At 33.9% G+C, this 25,626-nt stretch overlaps 1 protein-coding gene across 2 annotated transcripts in view; it reads left to right on the forward strand.

Moving 5' to 3' along the window:
• HOOK1 (hook microtubule tethering protein 1) overlaps positions 1-25,626 on the forward strand; it is a 62,099-nt gene that overhangs the window by 26,277 nt on the left and 10,196 nt on the right. For both annotated transcript variants that reach the window (XM_019623681.1, XM_019623682.1), the window contains exons 10-19: positions 9,768-9,908; positions 11,479-11,680; positions 12,300-12,410; positions 17,555-17,642; positions 17,723-17,783; positions 19,997-20,137; positions 22,016-22,109; positions 23,780-23,814; positions 24,351-24,433; positions 25,066-25,166. In XM_019623681.1, coding sequence (XP_019479226.1) covers positions 9,768-9,908; positions 11,479-11,680; positions 12,300-12,410; positions 17,555-17,642; positions 17,723-17,783; positions 19,997-20,137; positions 22,016-22,109; positions 23,780-23,814; positions 24,351-24,433; positions 25,066-25,166 — 1,057 coding nt within the window. The remainder of the gene's footprint in view (positions 1-9,767; positions 9,909-11,478; positions 11,681-12,299; positions 12,411-17,554; positions 17,643-17,722; positions 17,784-19,996; positions 20,138-22,015; positions 22,110-23,779; positions 23,815-24,350; positions 24,434-25,065; positions 25,167-25,626) is intronic.

Consider the following 25,626-nt stretch of genomic DNA (forward strand, 5'->3'; position numbering starts at 1 on the left):
TCAGAATTTAGTTTAGGATTATGTATTGCTTTAATAATGGATTCTTAGTCAATGGACTATAAATCCATTTCTATCATCATATTGTTTTTCCATGGTGGCTGTACCAATTTGCATTCCCACCAACAGAGTATGAGGGTTCCTTTTTCTCCACAGCCTCTCCAACTTATTATTTGTATTGATAATAGCCATTCTAAGAGGTGTGAGGTGGTATTTCACTGTGATTTTGATTTTCATTTCCCTAATGGCTAGTGAAGTTGAGCATTTTTTTCATATACCTGTTGGCTGTTTATATGTCTTTTTGGAAGAAGTGTCTGTTCAGGTCCTCTGCCCATTTTTTAATTGGATTGTTTGTTTTTTTGTTGTTGAGTTGTACAAGTTCTTTATATATTTTGGATATTAGCCCCTTATCGGAGGTGGTGTTTGCAAATATCTACGGTACTCCCATTCGGTTGGTTGTCTCTGTTTTGTTGATGGTTTTTTTTTGCTGTGCAGAAGCTTTTTAGTTTGAGACAGTCCCATTCATTTACTTTAGCTTTTACTTCCCTTGCCTTTGAGGTCAAATTCATAAAATCCTCTTTGAACCCTCATTCTAATCTCTTTTATTTCCATATTGTAATTACTTTCTCCAACAGCGAGAAACCTGACTTACATTTTCCTCAGTATATTTACTTATTTACTCAATCCCAAAACACACAAAAAGTAATTTAAGAATTGCTAACACATACCTCTGTAAAAAGCAAATTAATACTAGGACTTCAGCACGTTTACAGTTTTTGTTGGGTTTTTTTTTTTAGACGATAACATTTATGTATTGTGAAATGAATACTGAGTACAGGTTAGCATGTTTTAACAAATGCAGACATTTGTGTAACTTACGCTTTTATCATTTGATAGATCATATCTATCTCCACAGAAAGTTTCCTCATGCTTCTTCCCATTCCATCCTACTCCCCAGAGACTAATTAACTCCTCTGTTTCCCCATAGATTTGTTTTCTCTCATCTAGAGCTCCATTTAAATTGAATCATGCAATATGAATTCTTTGGTGACTGACTTTTTGTTCAGCATGTTTGTGAGATTTCCCTATATTGTTGAGTGTATCAGTAATTCTTTTTTATCACACAGTGTTATTCTATTATATGGAATAATTCCACGTTATAGCATATTTTGTTCGTCCATTTTCCTTTAGATGGGCATTTGGGTTTCCATATTTGGGCTAATATAAATCAAGCTGGTCTGAACATTGGAATACATTTTTAAATAGAGTTGCTTTTCTTACTGAGTTACAGGAGTTTTTACAAAATATATTCTGTATATAAATCCTTTGTCAGATATATGTGTAGTAGAATTTCACCCATTCTGTGACTTGCCTTTTCATTTTTTAAATTGTGTCTTTCAAAGAATAAGGTTCTTAATTTAGATGAAGTCTGATTTATCAGTATTTTTAAGATTAATGTTTTGTATGTATATTGTCCAAGAAATCTTCGTTTACTGTCATGTCATGAAGGTACTCTCTAGTATTCTAGAACCTTCATAGTTTTATCTTTTACATTTAAGCCTATGGTCCATTTTGAGTTGATTTTTGAAAATAGCATGAGGTGTGGGGATAAAGCTTTATTTTTACTTTCCATGGGAGTATCTATCTCATTCCAATATCATCATTTGAAATATTTTTATTTTACTCCATTAGTTGCTTTGGCACCTTTGTGAAAAATGATGTAACCATAAAATTTGGGTCCTTTGCTGGACTTTCAGTTCTTTTTCATTGACCAGTTTGTCTGTCTTTATGCCTGAGTGACACGGTCTTGATTCTGGTAGCTCAAAAATCAGTCCTTTAAAATCAAATTTGTTTTGACTATTGCAAGTCCTTCGAATTTTCACATAAAATTGAGAGTCAGCTAGTCATTTTCTGTAAAGAAAACCTTTTGTGATTATTTGGATTGTATATAATAGAAATCCTGAATATATAGTTAAGATATCCATCTGTGACTATGATATCTTCATTTATTTAAGTCCTGAATTTCTCTTGCAGTGTTGTGTTGTTTTCCACATAGAAGTCTTACATGTCTTTAGCTGACTTTATTCCCAAATATTTTACATTTTTGACACAAATGCAATTATGAAGTTATTCTGAAATGTTGCTGCTACTATGTAGATGCACAACTGATTTTTATATGTTGAAACTTTTACATTGTGAAACTTTTATGTCTTGCAAAGTTTCTGTTTTTAATTTTTTTATTAGTTTCAGATGTACAAAACATGTAATAGTTATACTTTTTACTTCTCACAAAGTGACAACCCTCCCCCAATCCACTGCCCCACTCACCCCTCCCCCCGACATCACACATATCTATTATAATTCCATTGACTCCACTCCCCACACTATACTCCACATCCCGTGATCATATATATATATATATATATATATATATATATATATATATATATATATACATATATACATATATTAAATTATACTTGACATACAGTACTACTCAATGTCACCTTCAGATGTACAGTGCAGTGGTCAAGCCTCTACACCATCCATGAAGTGGTCTCCCCAACAAGACATGTGACCCTCTGACAGCCTACAAAATTTTTACAGCATTATTATATTCCTGAACTGTTTTTTATATGCCTGTGGCAATATTGTAGTTACCTATCTATGCTGTCTAATCCCTTCCCCTTCTCCCTCATCCCCACCCCCCTCCCATCTAGCAACCATCAGTTTTTCCTCTATATCTCTGAGACTATTTTTGTTTACTTTGCTCATTCATTCAGTTCTTTAGATTCCACATATAAGTGAGATCATATGGTATTTGTCTTTCTCCCACTGAGTTATTTCACTTAGCATAATGTCCTCTAGGTCTGTCCATATCGTTGCAAATGGTACGATCTCATTCTTCTTCATAGCTGAGTAATACTCCATTGTATAAATGTTCCACAGCTTCTTAATCCATTCATTTACCAATGGGCATTTCAGTTGTTTCCACATCTTGGCTATTGTGAATAGCGCTGCAATAAACATAGGGGTACGTATATTTTTTCGAATTAGCGTCTTGGATTTCTCTGGATAGCTACCTAAGAGTGGAATTTTAGGGTCATAAGGTAGTTCCATTTTCAGTTTTCTGAGATACCTCCATACTGATTTGCATAATGACTGCACCAATCTGCACTCCCACCAACAGTGCACTAGGGTTCCCTTTTTTCCCACAACCTCGCCAGCACTTGTTTGTTGATTTATTGATAATAGCCCTTCTGACCAGAGTGAAGTGGTATCTCATTGTGGTTTTTATTTGCATTTCTCTAATGTTTAGTGAGGTTCAACATTTCTTCATATGCCTGTTGGCCATCTGTATGTCCTCTTTAGAGAAATGTCTCTTCATATCCTCTGCCCATTTTTAAATTAGGTTGTTTGTTTTTTTGGTGTTGAGTTGAATGAGTGTTTTATAAATTTTGGATATTAACCTCTTATTAGATATATCGTTGACAAATGTCTTTTCCCATTCAGTAGGCTGCCTTTTTGTTTTATTGATGATTTCCTTTGCTGTGAAAAAACTTTTAAGTTTGATGTAATCCCATATGTTTATTTTTTTTCTTTTCTTTTCTTTGCCCAAGGAGATGGATCAGTAAAAATATTACTCAGGATAATATCTACAAATTTACTCCCTATGTTTTCTTCTAGGAGTTGTATGGTTTCAGGTCTTACATTTAAGTCTTTAATTCATTTCAAGTTTGTTCTTGTATATGGCATAAGTAGGTGGTCCATTTTCATTTTTTTCCATGTGTCAGTTCAATTTTCCCAGCACCATTTATTAAATAGACTAACTTTAGTGTAAATTCTTGCTTCCAATGTCGTAGATTAAATGACCATATATGGATGGAATTATTTCTGGGCTCTATTCTGTTCCACTGATCTGTGTGTCTGTTTTTATGCCTGTACCATACTGTTTTGATTACCATAGCATTGTAGCATGATTTGATGTCAGGGTAGCCTGATCCCTCCCACTTTGTTCTGATATCTCAAGATTGCTGTGACTTTTTGGAGTTTTTTATGGTTCCATATGAATTTTAGGATTATATGTTCTATTTCAGAGAAAAATGTCCTTGGTAGTTTGATAGAAATTTCAATGAATATATGTATTGCCTTAGGTAGTATTGACATTTTAACTATATTAATTCTTCCTATCCATGAACATGGTATGTATTTCCATTTATTTGCATCTTCTTTGATTTCTCATTTCAGTGTCATAATTTTCTGAGTACAGGTCTTTTACTTCTTTGGTTAAAGTTATTCCTAGATATTTTATTGTTTTTGAAGCAATTGTAAAAGGGATTGATTTCCTGATTTCTTCTTCTGATAGTTTGTTATTGGTGTATACAAATGCAACTGATTTCTGATTATTAATTTTGTATCCTGCTACTTTACTAAATTGATTTATGAGTTCTAACATTTTTTTGGTGGAGTCTTTGGGATTCTCTTTATATAGTATCATGTCATCTGCATATAATGACAGTTTTACCTCCTACTTTCCAAGTTGGATGCCTTTTATTTCATTTTCTTGTCTGATTGCTGTGGCTAGAACTTCCAGAACTATGTTGAATAGAAGTGGTGAAAGTGAGCAGCCTTGTCTTGTTCCTGATCTTAAGGGGAAAGGTTTTAGTCTTTCCCCATTGAGTACAATGTTAGCTGTGGGCTTATCATATATGGCCTTTATTATGTTGAGATATGATCCCTGTATTCCCACTTTGCTAAGAGTTTTTATCATAAATGGCTGCTGGATTTTGTCAAATGCTTTTTCTGCATTTATTGATATGATCATATGATTTTTATTTTTCATTTTGTTAATGTGATGTATTACTTTAATTGATTTGTGAATATTGAACCAACCGTGCATGCCAGGAATGAATCCCACTTGATCGTGGTGTGTGATCTTTTTCTTTTTTTTTTTTAAAGATTTTATTGGGGAATTGGGGGAGGGGAACAGTGTTGGGGAATTGGAGAAGGGGAACAGCCAAGTTGTTATCCTTCAATCTTAGTTGTAGAGAGCACATCTAGCTCAGTTCCAATTCAAGTCCATTCTCCATCCGGACACCTGTTGGCAGCTCGTGGCCGCTCAGCTCAAGGTGCCATATTCAGTCTTAGTTGCGGATGGGCGTAGCCCACCATCCCATGTGGGTGTCGAACCAGAAACCTTGTTGCTAAGAATGCATGCTCTAATCACTGAGCAATCCGGCCACCCAGCCACAGCTCAGGGCACCTCAGCTAGGGCACAGCTCACTGACCCATGTGGGAATTGAACTGGTGACCCGTTGCTCAGAGCTCATGTTCTTAACCAACTGAGCCACTCAGCCGGCCCCAATGATCTTTTTAATGTGTTGCTGAATCGGTTTGCTAGTATTTTGTTGAGGTTTTTTGCGTCTGTGTTTGTTAGGGATATCGGCCTGCAGTTTTCTTTTTTTGTAATATCTTTGTCTGATTTTGGCATCAGAGTAATAGTGGCCTCATAAAATGTGCTTGGAAGCCTTCCTTTCTTCTGTATTTTTTTTAATAGTTTGAGGAGAATAGGTATTAATTCTTTTTTGAATGTTTTGTAAAATTCACCTGTGAAATCATCTGGTCCAGGTCTTCTGTTTGTTGGAAGCTTGTTGATTACTGATTCAATTTCTTTGATAGTAATCAGTCTGTTCAGACTTTCTGTTTCTTCTTGGTTCAGACTTAGAAGATTGTATGCTTTTAGAAATTTATCCATTTCTACCAGATTGTCTAATTTGTTGGCATATAGTTGCTCATAGTATTTTCTTAAAATTTTCTGTATTTCTGTGGTTTCTGTTGTCACTTCTCTTTCTCATTTTATTAATTTGATTCTTCTCTCTCTCTTTCTTGGTGAGCCTGGCTAAGGGTTTGTTGATTTTGTTTATCTTTTCAAAAAAGCAGCTCTTGGTTTCATTGATCTTTTGTATTGTTTTTTTGGTCTCTTTCATTTATTTCTGCTCTGATCTTTATTATTCCCCTCCTTATACTCCCTTTGGGCTTGTTTTGCTGTTCTCTTTCCAATTTCCTTAGGTGTAAATGATAGCCTGTTGATTTGAGATTTTTCTTTTTTCTTTAGATAGGCCTGCATTGCTAAGAATTTCTCTCTTAGGACTGCTTTTGCTGCATCCCCTAGATTTTGGGTTGTTCTGTTTTCGTTTTCGTTTGTCTCAAGGTATCTTTTGATTTCCTCCTTGATCTCATTTTTGACCCACTCACTGTTTAATAGCATGTTATTCAGCCTCGATGTATTTGTGTGCTTTCCAGGTTTCTTATAATTAATTTCTAGTTTCATAGCATTGTGGTCTGAGAAGATGCTTGATATGATTTCAGTCTTCTTAAATTTAGTGAGACTTGTTTTGTGGCCTAACATGTGGTCTGTCTTGGAAAATGTTCCAGGTGCATTTGAGAAGAGTGTGTATTCTGATGCTATGGGGTGAAATGCTCTAAAAATACCAATTAAATCCAACTGGTCTGAAGTGTCATTTAAGGCCACTGTTTCATGTTGATTTTCTGTCTGGAGGATCTGTCCATTGGTGACAACGGGGTGTTGAAGTCCCTTCTACAATAATGCTACTGTTGATTTCCAACTTTATGTTGGTCATAAACTGTTTTACATATTTAGGAGCTCCTGTGTTGAGTGCATAGATGTTTACTAGGGTTATGTCCTCTTGTTGGATCTATCCCTTTATTATTATGTAGTGCCCTTCTTTGTCCTTTATTGTAGTCTTCATTTTAAAGTCTATTTTGTCCGAAATAAATATTGCTACTCCAGATTTTTTCTCATTTCCATTTGTGTGAACTAGTTATTCCATCCCTTGACTTTCAGTCTGTGTGTCTTTTGATCTGAGATGAGTCTCTTGTAAACAGTATATGCATGGGTCCTGTTTTCTTATCCACTCAGCCACTCTATGTCTTTTGATTGAAGCATTTAGCACATTCACATTTAAAGTGATTGTTGATAGGTGCATATTTATTGCCATTTTGTTATTCATATTTCTGGTCTTCCTTAGCTTGTTTTCCCCTTTCTTCTGTTTAAAAAAGCCCTTTTAGCATTGCCTGCAATGCTGGCTTGGTGGTAATGAATTCCTTAAGCTTATTCTTTTCTGAGAAGCTCTTTCTCTCTCCTTCAATTTTAAGTGATAGCATTTCTGGGCAGAGCAATCTTGATTGTAGGCCTTTGTTTTTTATCACTTTGAATATTTCCTGGCATGCGGAGTTTCTGTATAATAGTTAGCTGTTAGTCTTACAGGAGTTCCTTTGTATGTAATCTGCTGTCTTTCTGTTGCTGCTTTTAGGAGCAAAGTTTCTTAATTCACTTGATTCTAGTAGTTGTTTGTTAATGTTAAAAATCCTAAGGAATCTACAATCATCAAATCTATTAATAGAGCTTTTTACATCCTTCTTTTAGTATTTCTACCTTATATTTTCTTACTTTGAGCAACAGCAGACATCTTACTTTGTAATAAGGTCTTAGGGGGAAAATGTTCAATTAAGTACCATCAAGTATGAAGCTAACTACAGAGTTTTTTAGTGTGCTTTTTAACAGATTGAAGGAGTTTCTCTTTATTTCCAGCTTGCTAAGAGTTTTACCATTAATTGGTGTTGATCTTTGTCAAATGATTTCCTGCATCTTGAAAAGATAGTGTTTTCTTTCTTCATTCTTTTAATATGGTTGATTAATTTTTGAATGTTAAAAAATCTTATATTTCAGGGATAAATCACTGTGGTCATATTTTATCGTCCTATATACATATGACTCAATTTGGTTTGCTAATATGTTGAAAGAATTTTTTGTGTCTTTCTAATAGATATTCTGTAACTTTTTTCTGTTGTAGTGTCTTTCAGGTTTTGTTATCAGAGTTCTGCTGTATCATAGAATAATTGGAAACTATTCTGTCCTCTATTTTCTGAAAGAGTATATATAAGAATGATATTACTTCTTCCTTAAATGTTTGATAGAATTTATAAATTAAGCAATCTGAACTTGTGGTCTTTGCGAAAGGGCTTTTAATGAAAATGTAATTTCTTTAATGGTCATAGAGTTTCTCAGATTTTCTATTTCATCTAGTGTTGGTTTGGTAAATTATTCTCAAGGTGTGTGTTTATTTCATTTAAGTTGATGTGTTTATTGCCTCATAATATTCTTTTTATTGCCCCTTTAGCGACTGTAGGAACTGTAGTGATATTTCCTTTTTCATTCCTGATACTGGTAATTTGTGTTTTCTCTCATTTTTCTTGTTCACTCTTGCTAGAGGGTCATCACTTTTATCAATCTTTTCAAATACCCTCTATTAGCTTTCCATACTGTTAGTTCTACATCTCGGTTCTTTATTTCTTTGCTTATACATACGTTGGATTTAAGTTGCTCTTGTTTTTCTAGCCTTTTAAGGTTAAATCTTAGATGATTGATTTTAAACCTTTCTTCATTTGTAATATAAGCCTTTAAAATGTAAATTTCCCTATAAGCACTGGTTTAGATGTGTTCCCAAAAGTTGATCAGTTATATTTCTGTTATTATTCAGTTTGAAATAATTTTCTACTTTTCCTAGTGATTTCTTCCTTGACTCATGTTATTTAGAAGTGTGTTGTTTAATTTCCAAATATTTAAGGCTTTTCTAGATTTCTTGTGACTAATTTCTAGTTTAATTTCCTTGTGGTTAGAGAACATATTCCATGAGATTTCAGTCTTTTAATATTTTTTGATACTTATTTTATTGCTCCTCATGTTTTACTGTGGTGAGTATTCCATGTGTACTTGCAAAGAATGTGTGTTCTGTAGTTTTGACAGGCATGTTCTGTACATGTCAATTATATCAAGCTGGTTAATAGTGTTATTCAGATCTCTTTTATATTTTTACTGATATTTTTGTTTACTTTCACTTATTGGGAGACTGGTGTTAAGATTTACAACAGTGATTATGGATTGGTGGATTTCTACCTTTGATTCTGTTTTGCTTCATGTATATTAAAACTCTGTTTTAGCTATATACACTTTTATGTATGTCTTTCTGATGAATTGACACTTATAATTATGAAATATCTCTTTTTTTATCTTTGGTAATACCTTTTGTCTTAAATTTTTTTTTTACATTAACACAACCACCCCACCTTCCTTTACTTACTATTTGCATGAGTTTTTTTACATCATTTTACATTTAATCTATTGTGTCTATTTAAAATTTTTCTTGTAATTAGAATATATGTGAGCCTTGCTTTTTTATCCAGTCTGATAGTCTCAGTTTTTTTAATTGTGTGTGTTTAGACCCTTTGCCTTTTATGTGTATTTTGATATGGTTTTTTTAGGTCTGTCATGCTATTTTTCATTTATCCTATGTATTTTTTTGTTCCTTTTTCTTTACTGCATTTTTTGGGTTGATCAAATAATGTTTCTAATATTTGATTTTAATCACTGTATTGTCATTTTAATTTTTGTTGTTGCTGTAGGATAAGAAATATTCATCCTTAATTTATCACAGTCTACTTAGTGTTAATATTTTACCACTTTACATGCTATGTATATATTTATATAATTTTAATATATACTTATACATTTTCTCTTCATCTTTTGAAATAATTCCTGTTTGACTAAAGATAAGCATGCATGTTTCAGAAGTGAAAATGAAAATTCAGAACATTGTTTACATCTCACATCTGTTTCAACACCAAGAACTTAAAAGAAAACAAATGATGGAAATTACATTATATATGCCTATTTGTTTTCTTTATACAAGGCTTGAAGCTGCAAAAGATGATTACCGTGTTCACTGTGAAGAACTTGAAAAACAACTAATTGAATTTCAGCATAGGAATGATGAATTGACTGGTCTTGCTGAGGAAACAAGAGCCCTGAAAGATGAAATAGACGTTCTTAGGTATGGCTGTCTAAACACAGTTGTCATTTCCAGGTTATCATTTCAGCATTCCATATTTTAATCATAGATTCTTAAAGTTATCCCTATGTATCATGTATTAATCAGTTTTTACCCAGGCTCCTAGTCTTTACTTCTTTTATGCTTGTTGATAATAATTGCAGTTTAAGGATAATATTCAGTCTTGTTAGAACAATTTCTAAAATAATACCTTTTTCTTAAAAATTTGTAAGCTGAATACTTTTCGATACATTTAGCTTGACTTCCTTGTACTCATTAGTTTATCCTGTGAAATTTTTATGTGAAGAAATGTGTTTTCTCAAGCCATATTTTGACATTTGATAAAATATAGCTAAATATAGATAAGAATCCTGACATTTATTTTAGGGTCATCCCACAGTTCTCTTATTGTATTTGACAATATAAAATTTATATTTAGCTTTTGCCTATGAAATATTACTCAAGCAAATAGACTGTCCACATGCTTCTTATATTTCCTGTTAAATTTTCTTAATTAGCCATTTAGTTACACAGTTTTTCATGTTCATTTGAAACTATCTTTATAACCATTAATTTGAACATGCATGTTATAGTGCAGTGATTTGGTTTGTGTATTTATTTATTGTTGCTCTAGCCCAGTTAGTCAAGTAAGCACAACTGTAAAGGGAAGTGCTTTGCCAGATAAATTATAAGTTGAATCAACTTCTAAGCATATCAGATACTTGGAGCAAAACTATATGACATATTATGCCCAAAGCACAATTGACCCATAAGCTACAGAGAAGCTCAGAATTGTTCAATTATGTTTAAAAACCATTCTTTTTTATACATTGTGGTAATATATAAAACAGTTTGATAATTTAGTGTGTCACATTTAAAGCATTTTTATTTATTTTGATACCTTTATAACAAAAAAGCTGAACTTTAGTCAGTTTTAGGCCTGAATTTATTTCCAAAGCTCTCAAAAAGTTTATGATTTCTCTGTTTTCTTTTTAAAGATTTTATTGGGGAATTGGGGGAGGGGAACAGCGTTGGGGCATCGGGGAAGGGGAACAGACAAGTTTCTGTCCTTTTGTTCTTCAGTCTAGTTGTGGAGGACATCGCTTCACTGGCCCATGTTGGTATTAATTGCGCTCTTCCCGGGTGAGGCAGATAGGTCACTGGCCATTGGACGGCTGCTTATGGTGGCTCACAGCAGGTCACGCCGGCTGCCAGCCGCTCACACTGGCTGCCAGCCACTCACAGTAGCTCACGGCAGCCCACTGCAGCACCACTGCAGCCTACGCCGTCACCAGCGGCTCACGGCAGCCCAGCTCCAGGTCGAGCTGTTGTTCACCATCTTAGCTGTGGAGGGTGCAGCATCACTGGCCCTCATGTGGGATCCGAACCAGGGCCCTGCTGCTTAGAGCTGGCGTCCCAAGCCAATTCCTAACCAACGCGCCACTCGGCTGGCCCTTTTTTCTTTTCTTTTTGCCAATAGATAGTTTATTTGGAAGACTCATTTTACAGTCAGAATAAAATTATGTGCATTCACTGGTTTTTATGCAGTAATGTTTGATCTTTATTATTATAGGGCTACCTCTGATAAAGCAAATAAACTGGAATCAACAGTTGAGATATATCGTCAGAAGCTACAAGATCTGAATGACCTTCGGAAGCAGGTGAAAACTTTACAGGAAACTAACATGATGTATATGCATAATACAGTCAGCTTAGAAGAAGAATTAAAGAAGGCAAATGCAGCACGTACACAATTAGAGACATACAAGAGACAGGTAAGAAAATCTTAATTTTTTAATCATTAAAATTGAAAGACCTCAACTTTGTTATTTCATTTGATGCTTTAAGAATGGCATAGAAGAAACCTTGACTTAGTCAGCTGTGAACTTATGATAAATTTCCTCTGTCAGTTTAATTCAATGGTTGATAATTGACTGTGTAATCTAGGTTTTTATATTTTTATTGGCTTCTGAGCTTATATATTTTGAGGGACATTTCATTATTTATTAGCATTTCTGGTAACCAGTTATGTTGGGTTGTCAGAAAAGTCATGATGTATTTTTTCTATGTTTTTCGTTGCAAAAATGCGTCATGACTTTTCCAACAACCCAATAAATGCCTGTTTTAGGAGCTATAACCTAAAATATTCTGTTTTGTTATTTATCAAACAGCCTAGAGAAAAACCAGTGTAGAAGGCTGATTGTTTATATTTGGCTCAATTTTTACTTGTGTATTTTTAAATTTATGTTAATTCTCATCTACGTGCTATTTTCACAAATATTTAAAATTAGACTATAGTCTTAGTATAAATTTTACCATCAGCTTCTCATTTATTGAACTCTTAAAAACTATCCATATTATATACTCTTGTTTTACTTTTGTTTCTGACAAAAGGTTCAGGATCTACACATTAAACTGTCCTCTGAATCCAAAAGGGCAGACACACTAGCATTTGAAATGAAGCGGCTTGAAGAAAAACATGAAGCTTTACTTAAGGAAAAAGAGGTAAGCATAAATATAATTGATAAGAAATGTGCCTGTCTGCTTTTAGGTTTTAATATATGATCCTTGCTGCTCTAAGAATAGGAGTTATATCAACCAGTTCTTTCTCCAAAATTGAAATTGTTGTTGTTAAAGAAAGTCTTGTAAAAAGTCTTCATGCAGTTTTGATAGCTTCCTTCACAAGGGAAGATGAAGTGACAGAGCTGAGGTCATATGTCTTGGTCCATGTTTTCCAACACTGGACTGTCTATTTCTTGAGAGCAAAGACCATAGATGTGGTTTTTAACAGCTTTATTAAGATATAGTTTACATACCATAGATTTTGCCCATTTGAAGTGTATAATTCAGTGGATTTTTAGTATATTCAGAGTTGTACAACCATCAGTGCAATCAAAGTTTAGAACACTGTCCTTGCTCCAAAGAGAGCCCCCATGCCTGTTGATGGTTACTCTGCGTTCTGCTCCCCCTCTCCTCAGCAACCAGTAAGCTACTGGCTGTCTCTAGATTTGCCTAGTCTATCCAGAATATGTAATCCTTCACTCGGTGGTTTTTATGACTGAATTCCTTCATTTAGCACAATGCTTTCAAGGTTCATCCATGTTGTAGCATGTATCAGTACTTCATTTTTATTGCTGAATAATACTCTATTGTATGGATATACCACATTTTATTTACGTGTTCATCAGTTTATGGACACTTGGCTATTTCGACTTTTTGATTTTAAATAATGTGGCCATGAACATTTATGTACAAGATTTTATGTGGACGTATCTTTTCATTTCTTGAGTATATACCTAGGAATGATATTGCTTGGTCATATGGTAGCAATATTTAACCTTTTAAATAACTACCAGACTGTTTTCTAAAGTGGATGAACTGTTTTTTACTTTCACCAGCAATTTGTGAAAGTTACAATTTCTCCACATCCTTGCCAGCACTTAACTGCTGTTTAATTTTAGCTATCCTCGTGGTATGAAGTGGTATATCGTTGTGGTTTTGGTTTGTATTTCCCTAATGACTAATGAAGTTGCGCATCTTTTTGTGTACTCCTTGGCCATTTTTATATCTTCCTTGGAGAAATGTCTCCAGAGTTTTTGCCCATGTTTTATTTAAGTTATTTGCTTTTTTTATTATTGAGTTTTAAGAGCTCTTTATATATTCTGAATATAAATCCCTTGTCAGATACATGATTTGCAAACATTTTCTCCTATTCTGTGGGTTGTCTTCTCACTTTCTTGATGGTATTGTTTACAGCATAGTTTTTCATTTGATGATGTCACAATTATCTATTTTTTTCTTTTGTTGTTTGTTCTTTTCTGGTAATGTTTCTATGAAACCATTGAGTAACCTAAGGTTATAAAGATTCACGCCTATATTTTCTTTTAGGAGTTTTATAGTTTTAGCTTTTGTATTTAGTATGTGATCAATTTTGAATTAATTTTTATACATGGTGTAAGATAAGGGTCTAACTTCATTCTTTTGTGTGTGGGTGTATTCAGTTGTTTCAGCACTGGTGGTCGACAAGACTTTTCTTTCCTCCATTGAATTGTCTTGATACCCTTGTTAAAAAATCAGTTGGCCATGATGGATATATTATTCTTTTGATGGACATATTATACTTTTATATTTTTGATGGCTATATTATACTTTTGTCAAAACTCATAAAAGTAAACCATCAAAAGCCCTAATGTAAACTATGTCCTTTAGCTAATAATAGTGCATCAGTGTTGGCTTGGCAACCACACTAATGCAAGTTGTTAATAATAAGGGAATTTAGGGTTGGGAAGAGGAGTCGGAACTCTCGGCTTGCGCCTCATTTTTTCTGCAAACCTAAAACTGCAAAAAAAAGCCTATGAAATATTTTTGAAAAGTAAAAAAAAAATTATTTGACCACCACTTTAAGAGTTTATTTCTGGACTTTGAATTCCTTATCATTGAGCTGTGTATCTAGCATTATGCTAGTAAGACACCGTCGTGATTACTGTAGCTTTGTAGTAACTTGAAATTGGAAAGTATGAGTTCTCCAACTTTGTTCTTCTTTTTAAAGATGGTTTTGGTTATTCTGGGTCTCTTACATTTTCCATATGAATCTTACGACCAGATTGTCAGTTCTTACAAAGCTTGAGATATTGATAAGGATTGCGTGAATCTGTAGATCAGTTTGGAAACATTGCTACCTTAATAGTATTAAGTTTCTGATCCTTGAATGTGGGATAACATTCTATTTATTGAGGTCGTTAGCTTCTTTCAACAATATTTTGTACTTTAAATTGTACAAGACTTACACCTTTATTTCTGAGTGTTTTATTCTTTTTGTTGCTACTATAAATGATATTTTCTCAAACATAGTTTTGGATTTTTCAATGCTAATGTATAGAAAAACAGTTCATTATTGTACATTGACCTTGTATCTTGCACACTTGTTGAATTCACTTAGTATTTTTAATAGTTTTTAGTGGCTTATCTAGTATTTTCTATATACAAGATTAGAACATATGCAAATAGAAATTGTTTTGTGTCTTCCTTAGCAATCAAATGCCTTTTATTTCTTTCTCTTGTCAAATTGTCCTCGCTCGAACCTCCAGCACTAGGTTGAATAGAAGTGGCAAGAGTGGATATCCTTCTCTTGGTTCTGATACTAGGGAGAAAGCATTCATTATTTAACCGTTATGTATGTTTTTAGCCTTGGATTTTGTTTGTAGATGCCCTATATCAAGTTGTGGATGTTTCTTTTATTCATGGTTTATAGCATGTTTTTATCATGAGAGATTGTTCTATTTTGTTATATACTTGTTCTGGGTCAGTAAGGTGCTGTGGTTTTGTCTTTCATTGTATAAATGTGTATTACATTGGTTCTCGGATATTAAACCAATTTTCATTCTTAAGGTAAATTCCATTTGGTCAGAGTGTATAATCCTTTTTAAATGTTTGATTCAGTTTGCTAGTATTTTGTCGAGTATTTTTCCATTTTTATTAATGGATATTGGTTTGTAGTTTTCTTTTGATGTCATTGCCTGATTTTGGTATCAAGGCAATCAGTACCACATAGAATGATTTTGGAAATTTTTTTCCTGATTTTTTTAACTCACTTAAAATCTTTGTCTAGTGTGTCTACCTACTAGGTCACTTCATGGACTGTTTCTGTTGTTGTTGTTTTTTTTCCCCTGTGTATGGACTGTCCTGTTTCTTTGTGTGTTTTGTATTTTTGTTGCAAACATAACATTGAAAATAATATAAAATAAAGAGTTTGACCCTGGAAATCAGATTTCCCTCAACCTCAGGGTTTGTTGTTGTTGCTGGGTTTTTTAGTGACTGTTTTGGACTAATTATGTAAAGTCTTCATTCTTTGTAATGTGCAGCCCCTGGATTCTCTGCTCAGTTAATGATTTGTCAGGTATTTCCATAGATTCCTTGAACCAATAACTATCCCAATCTTTGCAGAAGGATTCAGTGTGTATTTTGTAAAACACCTTCATTCTTAGGTTGTTTAGAACTGCCTTTACGTTATTTTCTGCTTTCATAGAGCCTCAAGTTGACCCAGAGTTGAAACATGGAGGCCTTCTCAGGTCTGTTCTGGGCAAGCGCACAGCCTTACACATGACTGTGGCCTCCTGGATCTCCAGGATATGTCAGAGCTTTTCAAAGTCTCTTCTGGTTATCTTGTTTCTCAGATACTCCTTGTAAGTTTGTGGCCAGGCTCTTGTTTTCCCTAACTGGCATCACAGCCTCTAGCAGCTGTAGTGATAAACAACTGCAGATGATTATTTTTGACAGATGCCTTGGGAATAGGGACTTTCCTACACAGCAAATATCAATCAGCTCAAATAATGAAAAATACGTATGAATGGGTTTCTCCAGGGCACTGCAAGCCTGGTCAAATGGTGACAGTTGTCTAAGGAGAGGGCTTTTTAGGGGGCGTTCCATACCCAGGCTGCCCCTTCTGGTGGCCCTTGAGCTTGATGCTTTTTCAAAGCCGCAGTGATTGAGAGGCTGCCGGTTTTCAAGTTTACTCCAGAGCTTGGGAAAGGGTGATAGTAGTAAAGCAAGTTAAAAGAACCAAAAGCTCACTGTTCTGAGATTTAGCGGATTTTCTTTAACAAATACTCCTCAGGTCATTGCAAGCCTTTCGTTAATTTTCAGAGTTCTGGAAAAGTTGATTTTGACAAATATGGTAGTGTTCGCATTGTATTTATGAAGGAACAGGTTTATGGACAGCCTCATTCCTGCCGTAGTTATGATTTATAGTATTCAGAGATCTCTAGGGCGCCTGTGGACTCCAACTTAAGGACTCTTGAAATCAGTTACCAACTTACTATTAGGTTGTTTTGATCCACATAATGGACAAAATAGGGTTTTGTTTACCGACTTGAAATATAACAACATTTAAAACATAATTTTATATTCAAAAGTACTTTTCGAGTCTGGGGAAATGACTTAAATATGAGTCATTTGTACAGAACATAGAAATGTTTCATTGGCTGTGAGCTCTAAAATAAAACCACTAATGATATGCAGTCCTAGCTTACTATCCTTGGGAAGTAGTGTTTTTCCACAAATTCATACTTTCAGAGCTTTACTTATCACTTCTTTCAGTAGAATTTCACAGCAGTGACAAAAAGAAGCAACAAGTCTTCAGCATCTCTTACACACCAGACTGTTTCTTGATACTTGACAAACCTTACTTTATTCGTTACTCAGAACACCTTTGCAAGGATTTATGTGTTGGGATTCTCATTTTGATGATTCAGATACTAAAGCCAGAGTGAAATAATTTGCCCTAGATAATATAGCTAGTAAGTAGTGAAACTGGAATTCAATCCATGACCTATTTTCCTCCAGAGTTCTTGCTGTTTTTTTATTACTCTACAATTGTGTGTTTGTACTCTGTTTCATAATTACATTCATTAGGTTCAAAGATAAACTATATAATGGAGAAATCACAAGTTTTGTGGTATGTAAAGACTATTATTTCTGTGATTTATGCAAGAGAAAATTAGCCCTTAGCACTAAAATTAAAACATTGCCATTTTTAATTAACTAAGCAACAGTTATAAAATTAACTTGTTAAGATGAATTATTATAAGCATTAAGCGCACTGCCTGTGGGCAGAATTAAATATTTTGCTTATACAAACAATTCTTTTTTAGAGACTAATAGAACAGCGTGATACTCTGAAAGAAACGAATGAAGAACTTCGATGTTCACAAGTACAACAGGATCACCTAAACCAAACAGGTGAATGTTGTTGGAGTTAGACATTTTTTTTTTTTACTGGTAGAAATACTAAAATATTAATTCATTTTGTTGTTGTCTAGATGCATCTGCTTCAAAAAGTTATGAGAATCTTGCTGCTGAGATTATGCCAGTGGAATATAGGTAAATTTATTTTTATTGATAATCCCTGCGTGATATTAGAAATGTAATTTCTTCTTGTGAATTTCTTAGCTTTTAAAACTTTTCATTTTACAAGTCATAGAACTCAAAATGACTTTGTCTCCTCTACTTTAACTTTCCAAGTCATATCATTATTACCACTATAATAGTTTTTAAATTTATCAGAAGTAAAATTTCACTACTAGCTGAAGACACTCTAATTTTTATAATATAACCTTTATTGTGTTGAATTTCTTTTCCTATCCTTAAACTCTATGGAAAACCCTCTTAATACATGACATTCAAATCCCCACTGGTTAAAAAAAATTTAAAAGAGGAGCTGTCAATAATAGCAGGAGGAGTAAGCAGAAGTTAAATAAAATACAAATTTTAGGGGTTCCTCTTGACCCAACTTTTATCTTGGTATTTTATTGCTATGTTTAGTTATAGAAATTTGACTAATCTGGTTATTTTGGGGTTTTTTGTTTTTTGTTTTTTGTGGCAACAGTTTTATTTATTCATTACTTCAAACTCTGCTCTTATAAGTGGCTTTATTGAGATATAATCCACTCATTTAATTAAACTACATAAAAATGTAGTTTGGTGGGTTTTAGTATAGTCACAGAGTTGTGCAACCATCGTCACTATCAAATTTGAGACATTTTTATCACACCCCCCCTCCTCCCAAAAAAAGATACCTTGTACCTATTAGCAGTCATTTCCCATTCCTGCCTCCCCTCTAACTCCATCCCCAGGCAACCAATAATCTACTCTTTGTCTCTATCACTTTGCCTGTTATGGACATTTCATAGACATGGAATCATATGATATGTGGCCTTTTGTGACTGTCTTCTTGCACTGAGCATATTTACAAAGTTTTCAGTTGGTTTTCAGTTTGTTCGGTTTTTGGTTAAGATAGAGCTCTTTAAGTGCTGGACTGCAAACTAGTGTGTACTTTTTAGTTGTTAATATCTAGTTAGAATCAGTTACCATAATCAGTTTAATATTTTATAATAATTTTTTAAATAGCCATATGAGCCTTTAAAAAAAAAGATTTTATTGGGGAGTTAGGGGAGGGAACAGTAGTACAGTGGTGGGGAATTGGGTGAGGGGAACAGCTTTGGGGAATTGGGGAAGGGGAACAGCCAAGTTGTTGTCCTTCAATCTTAGTTGTGGAGGGCGCAGCTAGCTCAGCTCCAAGTCCAGTCGTGCAGCTCAGCTCAAGGTGCTGTGTTCAATTAGTTGCAGGTGGGCGTAGCCACCATCCCATGCTGGAGTCGAACTGGCAGCCTCATTGTTAAGAGCGCACGCTCTATCCCCTGAGCTACCCAGGCGGCAGCTCAGCTCAAGGTGTTGAGTTCAGCCTTTAGTTGTGGGCGGACATAGCCCACCATCTGGAACAGGCAACCTTCTGTTTAGGAACACGTGCTCTAACCAGCTAAGCCACCCTGCCACCTGTTGGCAGCTCAGCAGCAGCTCAGCTCGGGTGCAGCTCACTGGCCCATGTGGGAATTGAACCGGTGACCTTGTTGCTCAGAGCTTGCACTCTTGAGCAAGCTCTTAACCAACTGAGCCAATTGGCTTGCCCAGTGAGCTTATTTTTTAAAGTTATGATGCTGGCATTCAGAAACACAAAATTGAGATTAACTGAAATGAGTTGCTTTTATGAAATGGGAATTAGGAGGACAGCAGATAGGCGAGCATTACTTTTTTATTTAATACCATTTCTATCATTTGCATTTTAAAACATATAAACCTATAATAAAAAGTTTTTCTAAAATCAAAAAAATCTAGAGATAGTCATATGACTGCCATTATCATAAAAGTATATTTAAAATTTTTAGTCAAACCGTAGTTTCTTAAATCTGTTGCTTTTCATTTGTATGTTTTCTAAGGATATGCTACATATTACCTTTAGTGAATAGTTTCTAAATTATCAAAGTAAAATAATGCATATTATCTCTTTAGGAATTTGCATAATAAACATTTAATGATACACAACATAATCTTATACCTGTACCTTTAAAAATTCACTACTTGTTTTTCGAGACATAGTCTTAAAATTTACATAGTTTTTTCTTAAAAACTTTCAGAAGCTTTGGTAACATTTTAAAACACAGCTATTGAGTGGACGGGAATTTCATTTTTTTTTAAAGTTAAGAATGTAAAATCTCTTACATTTAAAAAATTCAAAAACATTTACTCTTCTATATCAGGGAGGTGTTTATTCGACTGCAACATGAAAATAAGATGCTTCGTTTACAGCAGGAAGGTACTGAGAACCAACGTATTGAAGAACTTCAGGAGCAGCTAGAACAGAAGCATCGTAAGACAAATGAATTAGAAACTGAGCAAAGGTGACACTCTCCTTTATGATCGACATGGTGATTTCATTACCTAACCACAAAATCTTGATTCACAGAAGTGGAAAATACCATTGTAGTTAAAATAATTAGGATTTTTAGAAAAAGATTAATTTTTTTGTTTTGTCTTTAGTCTCTCACTATCCATTACTTTTAGCAGACTTTATTAACCTGGTTGCTTATTCTTGAATTTTATTTGGCTGTCTTTACAATTGAAAGAAAATTTAACGAATGAATGACGCTCTGTCTTTCTCCTGCTGTCTGGTTCATGGATGGGACATAGATTGTGGAGTCAAATTTGACCCACTTTTTCTTTTTATGTATGTATGTATGTATGTATGTATGTATGTATGTATGTATTTATTTATTATTTATTTATTTATTTATTTATTTATTTATTTATTTTAAGCTGAGCCATCCTGCCACCTGTTGGCAGCTCAGCGGCCGCTCAGCTCAGGCCGGGAATCGAATTGCTGTTGCTCAGAGCTCAAGCTCTTGAGCGAGCTCTTAACCAACTGAGCCACTCGGCCAGCCCGAATCCCACTTTTTCTTAAACTTATTTACTGTTTGGTTCTGGGCAAGTTACTTAAATCCCCTTAAAGTCCTCAGCTGTAAATTTAAGGTGATACCTATTTTCAGGTTATGAAGATTACAGATAATGTATTTAAAGCAAATGATGAACTTACCTGATACCAATGAGGTGCTCAAAAATTACAATATTAAAAAAACAACATTTATGTAGTGCTTACTATATGTCAGGTACTTTTTAAAGCACGTTTTGATATTAGCTCAGTAAATCCTTACAATAACTATAAAGTAATGACTGCGATTATCTCTTTTTTATGGGTAAGAAAGCTGAGGTACAAGGAGGTTAAATAACTTGCTCCAAGTTACACAGCTGGTAGTTTCTGGAGCCTACATTTGAACCCTCTGTTAGTGTGACGCCTGAGTTTCTGCTGTTCACCACAGTGCCAGCCGCCCCTTATGAATATCATACGCATACTTGCAGTAAAAGTATTTAGATTTATTTGACCAACCTTTGTTGGATTTTAGAGACCACCAAGAATTTTAGAGACACTTGAACCTTGTCTCTCATTCAGGATTTCAACAAAATCCAATAGTATGTATACTATTACATCAACTGCAGTTAAAAGAATAACATTTTAGCTTTCTGAAGAGATCATTAAATATTACTGTCCTATACAGTTCAATATCAATTGACACAGGATATATTAAGTTTCAGCTTTTAGAGAGTTAATATAGAAAGATAGACATATGAATAGATAATTACATGTAAAGACAGATACTCTCTCTTGCTGGTAACTTCCAATGGAGGCAACTCTTAGGCAGGGTTTTAAGGAATGAGATTATGACAAATTAAAAATATGCACTAGTTGCTAGTATGAATCTCTTTAATTTAAATAACAAGTCATAAAGAAATGGTTGGAAAATGATGACCTTCTTCTTCTCCTGATAACACTGTGAAATCTGAAATAGGAAAAGGAAACCTAGTTTCCATTCATTAAAAATACAATGGTAGGAAAATGAGCTTGTTTTCTCATTTTTATACCAGTAAGTACAGTGCAGAAATTTTGTGCCTTTGTCACTGATACATAAAGTACCTTAACATTTTAAATATGGGTATACGAGTATGTGCTTTCAGGATAAAACTGTCTTATTAAATATTTCCTTGAAACTAGCCTACTATATATTACATACTATATATTATACCTAGCCACAGATGATGCTCAGCTTTTGTTACTGCAATTAAATGTATACTTTATGAGTTTAATTGTATAAAAGCACCTTTATAGATCCTTAACTACTTTGACTTTCAATACAAATAAACACACATGATTCACCTTAAAATAGGCTGAGCAAAGAGCGCATCCGAGAATTGCAGCAGCAGGTTGAAGACCTCCAGAAGTCTTTACAGGAACAAGGCTCCAAGTCTGAAGGAGGAAGTGTAAGTAACTTAAAAAGTATCATAATTCTGCTGTGTGTAGACTCTATAATAGGTCCTGATGCTTTGAAAGTACTACTCTTATCATTGGTGGTACCCTTAAATACCGTATATATCTGCATAACAGATGCAGTGATTTTGCCAATTTGGATCCTATAAATTGATCATTGTATTGGAAAGTGATTTATATCTATCCTTCCTCAACAGCTATACCTAAGTTCATGGTAATTCCTGATTGTGTGCATGCCACAATTGAGGTTTTCACATTTCTGCTGGGATCCCAACAGGGCTGGCCTAAGAAAAACCCAGTGAGAGTAAACAGCAGTCAGAATTGAGGGGAACTTCTAATAAGAAGAGAAAGAATGAGAAAATTATTTATACCAAAAGAGCATTCAAGAAGTGTTTCAAACCAACCTTCGAAGGACAGAAACCTTAATGCATCTTGAAGACATTACCCCTTTTTTCTTCCCTCCTTCCATACTGGTAACCTTGCCATTTCTAATGGATTTTGATGACAGATATTGTGAGGGCAGAAAGAAGAGGACTTAGAAGAGATCAAACAGGCTAAATATGCCTACCAGTGTTTTTTATACTTTGACCTCTGTATATAGAGTGGAAAAGAAATAATAACTGAGGGAGAGATGTATTGAATTAAAACAACAACAAAAAGATAGGGCTAGCTGTGTGTTAGGTATATTGGTTAGATAAAATGTTAGGTGATTCTACCTGTGTTAATGGGGGAGACAACTAGGGAGAGTAAGTATTAAAGAGACGAAAAGAAAGATTGAAAGGGTTTTATTTCCTTTCCGTCTTTTTTATGCTTTATACGATTTTCTCTTTTTTCCCTGGGGGCTTGGAAAATAGAAATCGTCTCATGCATGGCGGCATCTCATATGTGCATATATACGGTATTGTAACCTCTCTAATACAAATATATTTTTAAGGCACATTAGGGAATACTTTCAAAATGAGATCTAATTGGGGAGTACATTTTGGATTGCAATGTTTTAAAGATTTTAAATTTCTATATTTAAAAAAAAATTGTTTGTGTCCAAATTGTATTTCAGATCATATGTATTTAAACTCTACAGCTATTCAGTAGATGATTCAGAACTACTATTGCAATTTAAATTCCTGGTTTTTAAAGAGGAAATTTTATGTTTATTTTTTAACAAAATCCAATAGCTTCGTTTAATTTTTAAATTAATATTAAAGTTCTTGCATTTATAATGAAAAGGTTTATTATTAAGATAATTACTTTAGTTTTTTGTCTATTCTTCATTAAAGGTGTAAAATCTTAAAATTTGTATTTTAAATAAGTGATTTTTTTTTTTTAGGCATTTAAGTGTTTGATACTCCTCCATATATTATATTCAGCTTGCGTTTGCTATTTTTTCTTCAAGTTCAAATGTTATTTACATTGTATTTAGGAATATGAACTATTTTTCTTTCTGCTGTTGTACTCTTCTTATTCTATTTCGTATTCTCCTTTGAAGTGAAAAAAATCCCTAAAATTTTATGTTTTTACAAGTTTATTATTAGAAGTACAAATTTTTATCACATGTATAATTTAAGTAATACACTTTCATAAGGAGTTAAAGAGATTTCGATATCTGGAAAATTTATCTTTGTCACAATAGTTATCTTATAGCAACTGTTTTTAATTTTTATAGTCCAGCAAACTAAAGCAGAAGTTGGAAGCTCATATGTAAGTAAAACTGATATTTTATATCAAATATGAGAGGGGAAGGGTTTCAAAAGCTTCTAAAGTTAATATCCTTTTTCTGAATTTGTTTACAAAAGCAAAACCCTCATGCCAATTGAATGTTCACCATTGTCACCAAAAAGTGAAAAGAAAAACATGCTAAAAGGTTCAGTCCACCTGCCAGTGATCCCATATCCTATATTTTTCAATTATTAATATCATTTAAAGAGTTTACAAAGCAGGCATCTATCATGTGGAGAGGTGGAATGCTTATCCCATACAATATTTCCTTTAACTTTCTTAGGAGGCAAAGGTGGTAAGGTGGAAAATTTTAACATTTTTGGCACCCATCATGTGCCAGACATCTTCACAACAACCCCTATAATTTAATTTGGCAGGTGTCATTACCATTTCACAGGTGAGGAAAGTAAGCATCAGCAAGTGACCTCCCCACAGTCCACAAATGTTACGTGACAGAAACTAGTTTTCATTCTTAGGTCTGTTTGGCTCCAAAGCTCCATGTTCTTTCCCCTACTTAGGGAAAAACTAACAGAGGTACATGAAGAATTGCAGAAGAAACAAGAGCTCATTGAAGATCTTCAGCCAGATATAAACCAGCATGGTAGGTATTTGTAAAAGCCTGGATCTGAAGACTTGCCCTTTTTAGTTGATGCATACAAAAACTGTGTATAAGTGTTTGGACAGTGCATAGACACATACATTGCAAATAAATACCATGATAATTTTGAGTGATTTAAGTAATTAATAAACTATCTAATCTTAAGGCAACAAGAAAAAGTCAGTCTAATAAAATGAACTGATTGATATGTAGGAGTATCAAACATTGTAAAATATAGAATTAGTATATATGAAAATATAAATAAAATAATGATTTAAAATCAGATTAAAATGAACTTTAAACATTATGTAGAAAGGGTGCTTTATTTTTTCTTATGATAGTTGTGCTTACATTGTAAAGTACGTTTGCTCATTGAAATACTTGATAGAAAGGATAAAATAGCTAGACAAATCAGATTATAGATCTTTTTAAGAAAAAATAATACAAAATGAGGATGTATTGGTTGTACTTCAAAAGCTTTAGATAAGAATTCACTACAAAGAATAAATAAAAGTTTTATGTTCTCTTATCAGTCTTTAGAAAATATATATGATAAATATATATTTTTGTGTGTGAGGATGGAGTATTTTAAGTAGGTAGTAATTGGTCATGTTTTATTTCATTTTCATTAATAGTACAAAAGATCAGTGAACTTGAAGCTGCTCTTCAGAAGAAAGAAGAAGATATGAAAGCAATGGAGGAACGATATAAAATGTACTTAGAGAAGGCAAGAAATGTGAGTGACTTATCTTACAGAGCTCAAGTCTTTGTGACTCAGGTTCTAATTACGCCTGTTCCACCTGATTGTACTGCTCTTCCTGTACCTGTATCATGTCCCTTTGCTCCCCAGTACCCTTCCTTGCAGGTCAGGTTCCCAGTGTGTCTCCACACCAGCCCTTGTGCCCTCTCACTCATCCGGATCACATAAAACAAACACGTGGCTAATAGGAACTGTTTAAACATGGACTATAGTGACCTCATTAGAGAAAACGATGACTATATTATATGGCATCTTTAGGTCTTAAAAGGAAAACACATTTGCCTTTTGTGAAAATTTAGCTTTTCAAACTTGTTTGTAATTAGTATTTAGTCTAAGTTAGACAGTTAAACACTGTTCTTGTGTTCACCACACTAATTCTTCTTTTTCTTTATTTTGTACTTTTTACTAAACATCTGCAAGCACTGTTCTCATAAAA

Source organism: Hipposideros armiger, unplaced genomic scaffold (genome assembly GCF_001890085.2).
Source record: "Hipposideros armiger isolate ML-2016 unplaced genomic scaffold, ASM189008v1 scaffold_557, whole genome shotgun sequence".
NCBI classification, from domain to species: Eukaryota; Metazoa; Chordata; class Mammalia; order Chiroptera; family Hipposideridae; genus Hipposideros; species Hipposideros armiger.